The 11,261-nt window shown below is 35.2% G+C and overlaps 1 protein-coding gene across 5 annotated transcripts in view; it reads left to right on the top strand.

Moving 5' to 3' along the window:
* NTRK3 (neurotrophic receptor tyrosine kinase 3) overlaps positions 1 to 8,994 on the top strand; it is a 1,080,464-nt gene extending 1,071,470 nt beyond the window's left edge. For all 5 annotated transcript variants that reach the window (XM_075345946.1, XM_075345945.1, XM_075345948.1 and 2 more), the window contains exon 18: positions 2,510 to 8,994. In XM_075345946.1, the coding sequence (XP_075202061.1) occupies positions 2,510 to 2,695 (186 nt within the window). In that variant the 3' untranslated portion in view covers positions 2,696 to 8,994. The remainder of the gene's footprint in view (positions 1 to 2,509) is intronic.
* Positions 8,995 to 11,261: the final 2,267 nt, after the last annotated feature.

Raw genomic sequence — 11,261 nt, forward strand, 5'->3', positions numbered from 1 at the left:
AACCCTTTGGTGACTTCAAAAGGAGAGAAGGAAATTTCTCCTTGTACTGTGGGTCCATAAAGGTGGCCAATCAGTAAAGGTTGTTGAATAAAATGTGTATCACTTGAGGGTCTGGCCACAGACACTTACACATGAACTGTGCCATGTGGGCCCAGCTGCAAACAGGCAAAGGTTCTTTATCCCCACCAGGAGGATCAATAATACCCATCCTCTCCTCATGCTGACTCGCCTACTCCTCCTCCACCTCCTCCTCTCCAACCCATCCATGCTGGACAGACATGAAGCTAGGGTTGAGAGTCCCCTGTGTAGAACAGGGAAAAAACTCTTCTTCCTCCTCATCCTCCTCATCATCACCCAATGTTGCGTCAGAATATTGGCTGAGCTGGTAGTATCACCCATGGGGTAATCTGGCTCTATAGCCACATGCTAGTGGATGGACGGCACAAGTCAGGCTGTGAAACCCTGACTATTGTGAAACAGGAATGGTGCTTTACTGTATCAGGCACCACAAAATGGTAGAGTCCTGATTTGTATTTGCAAAAGCCTCTAGTAATGTATGAATGTGGCCAAGTGAATATCTCACCAACGGACTGCACGGACCGGCAGGAGGCTTCCTTGCATGTGCCTCGCCATCACTCCAGCCCAGTATTTGTATTCCTTGAAGTTCCACTTGGAATTACCCTGTTCTCCCTAACCTTTTACTGATGGCTCAGATCTATTGTGTGATCATTTCCTGAAAAAGTGGACCCTCACTGCCACCCTAAACTTTACTGAAGATTGAGGTCTATTGTGACATCATTCCTTGAAAAAGAGGACCCTCACTGTCTCTACCCTTCTAATACCTTGGAACAAAGCAGGATGCATGTTATGCCTCTATAATGTGTCAGTTGGTGAGATATTCTCTTTGAAAAGGACCCTAATTACAACATTTACTGCATTGGAATTATGATATACATGAAATCTCACCTACATCCTGACATATAGTGGGATACATACGATGCTTCATTAACACCTCTATAGATCCTTACTCATCTCAATGACTTGCTGCTGGTTCAACTTAATCTAGAGTGAACAGTTTCTGCCTGGCTTCCAGTCTCCACACATAGGCCTCAAAATGGATCCCTGACCAATCACTCTCATACAGATTATTCGATTATATCTTGATCAGAGGTCTACAGCCCTGTTTTGCAATTTTTTGCTAGATATGAATATCTCTCACTTTGCATTATTCATATAGATAATTTTTCCCTAATGAAGGCCAAATGTTTGATAGGCCGAAACGTTGGACTGAATGGACTGTATCTGTTTTATTATTTTTTTCCCATTAAAGCATCACTAAAGAAAGCAAGTGTCCCATATTCTTTATTCCGGACATCTTATATTCTTATCTGGTGCACCAGAGTTACATTTTTATTGCGATAATAATATGGTCATGGTCATTAGAGTTTTATTTAGCGATCCTAAAAATTTCAAATATTTCCATAGGTGGAGGAAAATTGTTTCCAATGTTGCTGGAAAAAACCTCAAAACATTTTTAATTTTACACTTCAAAATTCCTTTTTGTACATTTTTGGTGTAAAATATAAGATCAGTCAAATAATTTTAAAGGGTAACTGTACTTTCAAGTAACTTTTTAGAATAAGCTGTTGTATATACATAAAGAATAACATTTTTGGGGGGGGGCATTGCATGATTTGTATCCTACATTTTGACCAATTTACCCTATGTTTCTCTGTCTCTCAATTTGCAGTTGATTTTTAGCTGGTAGGAGGAGACTAGTTGCTATGTTCTCTGATACACAGCTCAGCACACATACAGGAATTCTTGCTCTTCATTCCTTAGAAAACACACAGAGTAGAAACATACAAACTATTATAAAGCCATACTGAGCAGTGTAGTGGTAAATCAAGAACTGGTGTGTGCTAAAGGACTTGTTAGAAAGCTCAGAATGATCTTTTCTCACTCGACTTATCTGGTTATTTTCTTACTCTGATCCTCCCACCTCATCCCCACTACATAAAGTATAATAGAAGTTGTAACCTGACTCCTCACTGTACTACCAGTTCATCTTATCTAGAGCAAGACAGAGTTGAGCTGTTTTTTTTCAGAGTGGAGAGTGAATTGAAGTGAGGAAAAGGGAAGGTGCTTGTGGCTTATAGGGAGAGAAAGAAGCAAAATTATTTGATAAGATATATTACAAATTTATTTTATTCCCCTGAAAATTTGAATTAGGCAAAATTTGTTAAAAGTACTGTTCTCAAATAATTATTTAAATTATTGGGTTTTTAATTTGCTTCACATGGCAATTTAATAGATATTATTAGAGAAATGTAACAAAGAAAGGATGGTAAAAGCTTTAATGGCCTAGAGATTTTAGATATTACGTTTTCTTACAAGAGTTTCATAATATAAATATGAAATTATCTTATTGGTATTAAATAGAAATGTTTTCCTTTATGTCACAGGAATTAAGGTTTTTTAATTATTTTTCAAATACTCTTTTTTTCAGGTTATTGAGTGCATCACACAAGGACGTGTCCTAGAGAGACCACGAGTGGCTCCAAAAGAAATCTTTGACATTATGCTGGGGTGCTGGCAAAGAGAGCCACAGCTACGCTTAAATATCAAAGAAATCTATAAGATTCTTCAAGTCCTAGGGAAGGCTTCTCCAATTTACTTGGACATTCTGGGTTAGCAAGGCGGTTTCTTAAATTGTTCTACCCTGGTTTACCCTCATATTCCCTTATCCTGCTTTCCAAGAAAATGTCTTCATATGGAAAAAAAAAGACAAAAACAAAAAACCCAACAAAAAAAAAAACTTAAGTGCCTGCAACACATTATAACACAGAAGAAAGCCTGTAAAAGCAGATGAATTTTTTACATCTTCCACCAATACAACAGTGAGGGAAGTCTCTGCTGTTACAGACTAATTGTAAGAAAAATTAAGGAATTTGGGGAGTAAATTATTACAACGGATATGGAGTCGTCCTTTTGCTCCTATTTAACCAGTGTGCACAGCTCAGTACTTAACTAAATGCATAAAGACAATCCTGTTTGGAAACTCCACAGTGGCATCAAGCCTTAAGATGACATAGTCAATGGAGCATTTTACCTTTGTTGCATACACAGTGGTGGACTGCAGCAACCAAATGTGTTTTCTCCCTGATAGGAGTCTGGAAATTTGATGATCTGCTTGTATACTCATAAAAGAAACAGCATCAAATTGCAACTGAAATGAGGAAGGAAGAGCAATTCAGCCATTTTTTGAAAGCTGTACATTTACCTACTGTTCTACGAAACCTCTAAATTTATGAACAATTTTTGTAATCTGTTAACTCCAAAATGTATAGGATTTCTGATTTCTGGAAAATTAATTGGTACCTACGGGTAAAACAGATTCTTTATTTCAGATCAGTTTTTTTATAAATATTTTTTTTTTTACATCTCTTGGGAAAAAAGTGGCATTTGACCACTGTAAGGGAAAACAACCACCATTGTGATCTAAGTATTCATTGTAATTTTGATCACCTTATACCTGTAACCGGTATTACAAATGGTATAAAACTTTTACACAAGTACGCAAATATAAAAATTCTGTCAAGAGAAATGTCTAGTAAGGAAAGGATAGTTTTTGTGTCATTGTCCTTCCTACTGTTGGTGTTTTGGGGGATGTCTTTGTTTTAATGTAGTGTGTCTCAGGTCTGAATTACAGTTCTATGGGAAGTCAGCTCTCAGTGACCCCCACATTCATGTTACATTCATAATTATAGAAGTATCCTATTAATATGAGGACAGATTTATTTTCATAAAAGAAAAAATCTAGAGAAATAAACTTAAATGTCTTTATTATTATTTATGTAAACATAGAGGAGGACATTTTAATGAGGGATATTTCAATGCCACCATCCCATTTTCAGTCTTATTTCCCAGGAGAAATTTTATAACAATGTATGTAGGCTAATCATAACTAAGGTGATGTAAAATAACATATACATAGTCAAAGTAACTTCACTTTACTCATCATGTTTTTTTTTTTTCTTAATATGCTACAAAACATAAACTTCATTTAATCCATTGACTTAATCTGAGGATAGGATGGAAAACATACCGGCTTACTGCTCAAACCATTCCAGTACAAATGGAAATCACTTGCCATAATTATACCAAAAACCCAGAAAGAAACCAAGCAAAATAACAGGCATGAATACAACTCATCCAGACATAGTTGAACCTAATGGTGGAATTATAATGGAAGAGCAATTGTTTGAATTGCAACATAATGAAATGAAGGTAGTCAGAATAAAATTCATAATTTATGGACATACAAATTGCTTTTTCAAAAATAATTACTCTTATCATGCGGATATAATCATTGAAGACACTGGAAGCAACATACTTTTCAGAACCCCTGAGGAATCTTGATATTGGCAAAACTACTTAAAACTTTCTTAAATGTAGACACAGACCAAAAGTATGTCACCCTTATGTGGCCAGAATCGCCAAAAATCACCAAGGCAAGAAAAATATCAACCACTTTTACATTTACAAGGTTTGGATGACACCTTCTGCACGAAACCTGACATGATGGATATAAAGACAACTAAACAAAATGAAGCAAAAGAACAAAAAGATAATATCTAAAACTAAAATGGCTTTGGTAAAAAGGGATTGGAACTGACAGCTTAAGTCTGTGTATTATGAATATGCCATTATAAGCTTGTGAATCCATGGGGCAACAAGATCAGATTCATAATGGAGAGGTTGAAAATGATCTTCAAATACTTTATCTATAAAACTGAGCAGTTATTGACTAAAACAATGGAACCATCAATACTCATAGTACAGAGGATGAAGACTGACCCAAATAATAGAGCCCATGGGAGGGACATGAGCATTCTGTAAACATTTAGTTGATGCATATTAATATTATCAATCTAGAAAAGAACAGACTAAGTCAATTAGCATGGATTCTGGTTCAGAAAATGGCACGGTAACATAGGCCTTTAAATGCCAAGTATATGTCCATTACCCATAGTGTTTTGCTATAACATTCTTTACATCCATGCTTGTCGTTGAATCCACACCAGTTGCATATTTGTATTGTATGCTGGCTGGTTCTTTCTACTACCATTGAGAGCTATTTCTTTGACCTTCCATAGCTTTTTATGTCTGTGTTTTGTAGTCCTATAAAAATGGCATAAATCACTGTGCTGCTTATGTAAATATCCAGTTCCCGTCCCTTGTTCATTATATATATATATATATATATATATATATATATATATATATATATATATATATATATATATATATATATATGTGTATGTGAGTGTAAAACAACAAAAAGAATAAAAATGACATTACTTCACCATCTCAGTGGAAGACATCAGCAATATATCCACATCCACTTACAACTGTTGGTCTCTTTGTGTAGGGGCACCTTCATTATTTAATCTACAGAATGTACCATTCCTATATTTATTTTGTCATCTCATAAGTATATAGACAGTAACACATTTTCCAGTATCCAACCTAGGATTTGGAGTGGTTAGGTTTCATTTACTCCTATCTGATTTAAGTACAGACTAATTCCCAGATATGTAGTTTTAAGCTTTGGGCCCAAATGAAATACAGCCTCCACCTACTATTAAAAAATGTTGGCACTGGTATCTACTTATGGGGCACAAGACCTTAGCTTCATCTACGATACCATGTCCTTGATGCAGCTGTTACGTGTGTACATTCCATACTGGTTTGGATTTACATCTTAGACAGTGTGCTCAGTATACACTACCTTACAATGCTTTCCAGGGGTCTTCAGTGCCAGACTAACTTGCCACTTAGTTATCTGGCAATGAAAATTTGTAAAATCTTGGCACTACATGTGCAACATCCTACTCGCTATTTTTTGCTAATGTAACAAATAGATATTTGAAAACTGATTTAGTAGAGAACTGTAAAGCAAAATGGTCTGACAATCGTCTGATATAATATAGTTCTGTATGCTTCATCTATTTTTTCTTATTTCTTGAGGTTGCAGTGATGGCGTTTTATCTTTTGTAATACACAATATAGTATTATGATGGAATGTCATATAAGAGGACTGCCCATATCTTTCTTATAAGTAACAAAATAAAAGTAATCGATATACTGTATGATATCATTCATCATGAATTGCCATATAGTAGTTCATATATTCAAACCATGATTGATATATCAGTGATATATTCCATAACTGGTTGGCACAATATTATCTAACAATTAATTACAATGCTGGATACAGGTACTTGTATAGTTGATTAAATCTGTTCTTGATTTGCTACTTGATAATTTTAGCAATGAAAATGTAAATTTTAAGGTTGATGAGGAAATGTAATAATCAATTATGTTGAAGAGCACAGACACAGCCCAACACTTAACTATTCCATCTTGTCTGAAGAGAAAACTGGCAAATGCAAAGTCAATTGTCTAAGTCATAGTGCGGTCCAGCGTCTCGATGACAAATTTCCTTACTGTAGCTGTTAAGGCATTGAAATAAGCTGAATCCCAAAGACTGCTAACAGGTTGGGACTTGAAATATTGAAAAATTGGCACAAATTCATTCCAAACATAAAACAGAAAAAATGTGTTCATTTCCTTCTGACTGGGTGAAATTGACTCTTGTATTAAGACTTCAGAAGATCTTTCTCTCCAAGTAATTTCTGTACAGATGACACTGACATCCAAGTTAACCTCCAAGCAGTGAGTTTTATAGAGATGCTCATTGTAATGCATATGGCAATGTACATCTCTTGGCACAGTAAATTCCAGTTGAATCCCACCATATCTATGTCCTGTTCTGTTCATCTTTTTTCCTTTTTTTCCTTCTTGAGTTTCTGTACGCAGAAAGCAGAAGCTAGTTTGTGAAAGGGATATGCACTTTGCTCTTGGTGACCTCAGTGTCATGTACTTGTGACTATTCTCAAACATGCAAAGCTGCAGATTTTGGCGTGGTGCCAATTTGGCAGTAGATAAGGCCTACAACTTCTCTAGGCAAGATGTATACATAAAGGGTATCTAGCAAGCAGAAAACATCATAACTGTTTTATTACAAAACTTGATGGAATGAAGCCATGTTAAATACAGATTTTTAGAGTATTTTCATGCAAATATGTATTATTTATATTTATTTAAAGTATTAATTGATACAGTATTTTAAGTGGTGATTATGAGATTATAAGTGTTGTGAAAGTGGCCCCTGGGTCAAGCAGTGTTTTATAGTTATTACCCTGTTTGGGGGCCATTACATATAAATTGTATACTGCTGCTATCCAGTCATTCGGAATTACTGCTAAAGGAAATGGGAAATTAACAGATAATTAATAAAAGAGTATTGAATTTGTATAATTTACACACACTCACCTCAATACAGTTACTTGAGGAAATAAAGGACATGACAACAGGGCAAATAAAACATAGACCTCTAAAAACGTTAAAAGTGAGAAATGATTGCATACCACTAGGACATGCCAACACTTCATAATCAGTCCAGGTTGATCTCTGCAAGAAAAGGTTGAAGGAATCCTGCACACCGTTCCTCAAAAATTCTTAAAGACTTTATTAACGCATTAAAATCCTTCTTTAAAATTGCGGAACACATTAAAATCCTTCTTTAAAATTGTAATGCAGTTTGGTCTCTACAGGTCTAGACTATGATCTGGAGAAGCTTTTTATCTCTTCCCATATTTCACAAGGAAATAAAACATAGTTTCATTCAAGTTACTGTGGCCATGATGCACTTCCATGCATGATAGGTGGGAAAGAGAAGTAGTGTCCATGGTAAAATGTAGAAGAAGGTGCAAGGATTAACCAGCACTATGGATCCTTCCTTCAGGATTAATGCAGGAAATGTAACATTTCAGTCAAAAACTTGATTCTCCTTGAAATACCAGTGAATGCATTCTAAACAGTCAGTTACATTGGGTAGTACATACCGGGATAATCATTAACTTTCTGTAATTAATGGTTCATATAAGTGTATAATACATACAAATAAAATTCATTCACTCTACCCTGCTTTAAAACTACTAAGTCTGTTCATGTCTTTCCGAAAGTGTTGTATAGAACTAGAACAGACATTTATGGCAGATTTCACATCAGTGCTCACTTGCAGACAGTCAATTAAAGCGAACATCTGTTAGTGAAATATCATGGTGAGATAATGCCGCAGCTAATCCACCGGCGGAGCGTCCATTCCTGTCCATTGCCAGAGTGCGGATCGGGAAAGCAATATCCTATTCATTTTACTATTTGTTTAGTTATTCTAGAATGTCATAGATTTAATGGAATACATAAATAAATGATGACATAAGCTAAGCGCATTCTGGAAATAAAAAAAAAATGACAAAGGTGCATTGGAGATTTCACTGGAATAGTGTCTATTTGTTCCAGACAATTAACTACTAAATATAAAAAGCTAGAGGTCTCATTTCAGAAGCAATCAGCAGTGTATTGACGTTAGCACTTATATTTGGCAAATAAAATTGCTCGTCTCTGGTATTAATAATGTCATAAACTAGTCTGCATAAATCATGGATTTTTTTTAGTTAATAGATATATATTTTATTATGCTTCTCATAACACTTGTCAATAGGTCATTGTATATGTTCTATAGACATCATTTTACATATATTGTTTTATATCATTGTACTTGTCAGCTGATTTTTGCTGCCTAAATCATGGACAGCATGAAACACTAAAAGCCACTTTCATTAAGATATTTGTGAAAAAAAAAAATTAAAATAGCCAAACCCCTATAGAAGTATTTTTATTTCTTTTTTATCCTTTGAATGTCTCCCCATTTGCTGCTCCCCACCTGGCTTATTGAAGCATAGGTCTCTACCAACTAACAAATATATTAATCAAGCTCAGTGAGTGCGGCTGGAAGGGAGCCCGCCATCAAATTCTTCTTCTTCACTGACCCCTCAACTAAGGCCGGTTTCACATTTGCGTCGTTTTGACAGAAACGGAATCCGGCACGTATGCAGTACAGTTCATTTATTTACAGTGGAAGCACTACACCATGTGGACACATGTGGTAGTGTATGACGCACACAACCGCATGATGTCGTGTTTCCACTGTAAATAAATGAACTGTACTGCATCTGTGCTGGATTCCGTTTCCGTCAAAATGCCAGAAATGTGAAACCGGCCTAACAAGGGTCCCATAGCATCATGATATAGAATTAGGAAAAATATTTACATCAAATGAAACCATCAGGACAGTAAACATCTCACATTATTCATCTCTATCTGTTAGTCAACAAAATGTACCATTTCATACCAATATAGGGGGCCATAAACTAATTCATATCAAACAACAGTAGAAAACCAAAGGTATAAGGCCTAAAATAATTCATTATTATTTAGATAGAATTAAAATATGAAAGTAAGTAAAAAAAAAAAAAAGTGTACTATAATGATACAGGTATGAGGACCGGACAGAGGAAACTCATTTAAGCATTCAAAAAAAATTTAGTACATAAAATTCCAATTTTTGTATAAATAGAGATATAAAAAAGTGGCAAGTGTATAAAAAAATAATTCATGGATAGAAAAAATTACTGCATGTAAAGCGTAATATACCTTGGATAAGCCAAACACAGAGATCTAGGCTGTGCAAAAATTGACGGATCTAAGCTGATACAAAAAGTATCAGTATACAAATTATTTTTCTTTTTAACTCAAATTATTGCACAGCAATAAGATTTTAAAAAGGTGTGTTCAATAAATGAATTCCTTATGAAAGGATAAAGTGCAAAAAGAGCAGATTGTGTCCAGCTAGGTGGAATACAATGTAGTGCATAATCTAACAAATATAACAAATACAAGTATCAAGGTAAATAGGCAGAGTCTCATCAGCTGAGCACACAGAGTATCAAGCTATATAGAATGCAGTATAGTGCAGAGACTGATAAGTGTAGCCAATGTCAAAGTAAATAGCGAGCCACATCAGCTGCGCATACAACACAAGGGGAGATAAGAGTATTTATCAAGTAATAGCATAAAGAAGAAAGTTAGTCAGGTAAACTTACATGTGGAGGAATGCAAATGAGCTCTTTCCGGTCCAGCCTCCCCAACGCATGTTTCATGACCCATGTCCTTTTTTTATCCATTGATTATTTTTGTATTGCCTTTAGCCCTTTTTTATATCTCTATTTATACAAAAATTGGAATTTTATGTACTAAATTTTTTTAATGCTTAAATGATTTCCAAGTAAAGTAGGAGTCACAGGCCACTCAGCCTTCAGTCCAAAAATTTATTATTCAGGTCCACCCATAGAAGCGCCTAGTCAGCGTGAAACGGCCATCATCCGATGAGCTCTCCCACACTGCTCCCCCTCCCTTGCTGCAACTTGTTCATGTAATTTTGTTCTGAAGAATACATTTTTAGACTGAAGGCTGTGTGCCCTGTGACTCTTACTTTACTTGGAATCTGCACCTAATCCTGGGACTACACACGGAATGAAGCACCGCCTGTCCTAGCAACACACAGACCCTATGAGGACCTTTGTAAGTACACCTTCTCTTATTCGCAGTGTGGTGCTGATATCCAGTGCACTTTCTGTTTCCTTGTTGCATGACTTAAATGATTTTCCACTGTCCGGTCCTCATACCTGTATCACCAAAGGATACGTTTTTTACTTTCTTTTATATTTTAATTGTATCTAAATAAAAATTAATTATTTTAGGCCTTATAGTTTTGGTTTTCTTTTATTGTTCGACCTCTATCTTTAACATTGATAAATATACAGTAGATTGGTGAAAAGAATTGGTGCATTGGGAAATACAAATGAAGCAGAGTTGAGTTTCAATTCTCCTTTGTCCTTTGTGATAACAAGGAAAAATATGTACTTATTACATTTATTTCAATGTGAATTAATTGCACTTAATATTATAAAATCTTCTGTGTACATGCAGCAGGCTTATAAATGGCATAAAGTAATCACCTATGTAAGATCATATGTGTACGAGTCCTTATAGCATTCTTCTAAGTTTTTGGTTGGATGATTGTGAAAAATATATAGAATTTTTCATTGAAAATAAGGTTTGAATATTGATTCAGTTGTGATGTTTTTCACTTAAGTGACCATAATAAGCAGCAAATATTGACCTCAAGGCACAGAATAGTAACACATTTCATAGAAATCAGTTGGCAGTACATTATTAAACAGACTTTTTCTCGACCTTTCCTCAGTGGGCTTTAGGGGAAGACATTTAGG

The sequence above is a fragment of the Anomaloglossus baeobatrachus genome, chromosome 4 (genome assembly GCF_048569485.1).
Source record: "Anomaloglossus baeobatrachus isolate aAnoBae1 chromosome 4, aAnoBae1.hap1, whole genome shotgun sequence".
Classification (NCBI taxonomy): domain Eukaryota; kingdom Metazoa; phylum Chordata; class Amphibia; order Anura; family Aromobatidae; genus Anomaloglossus; species Anomaloglossus baeobatrachus.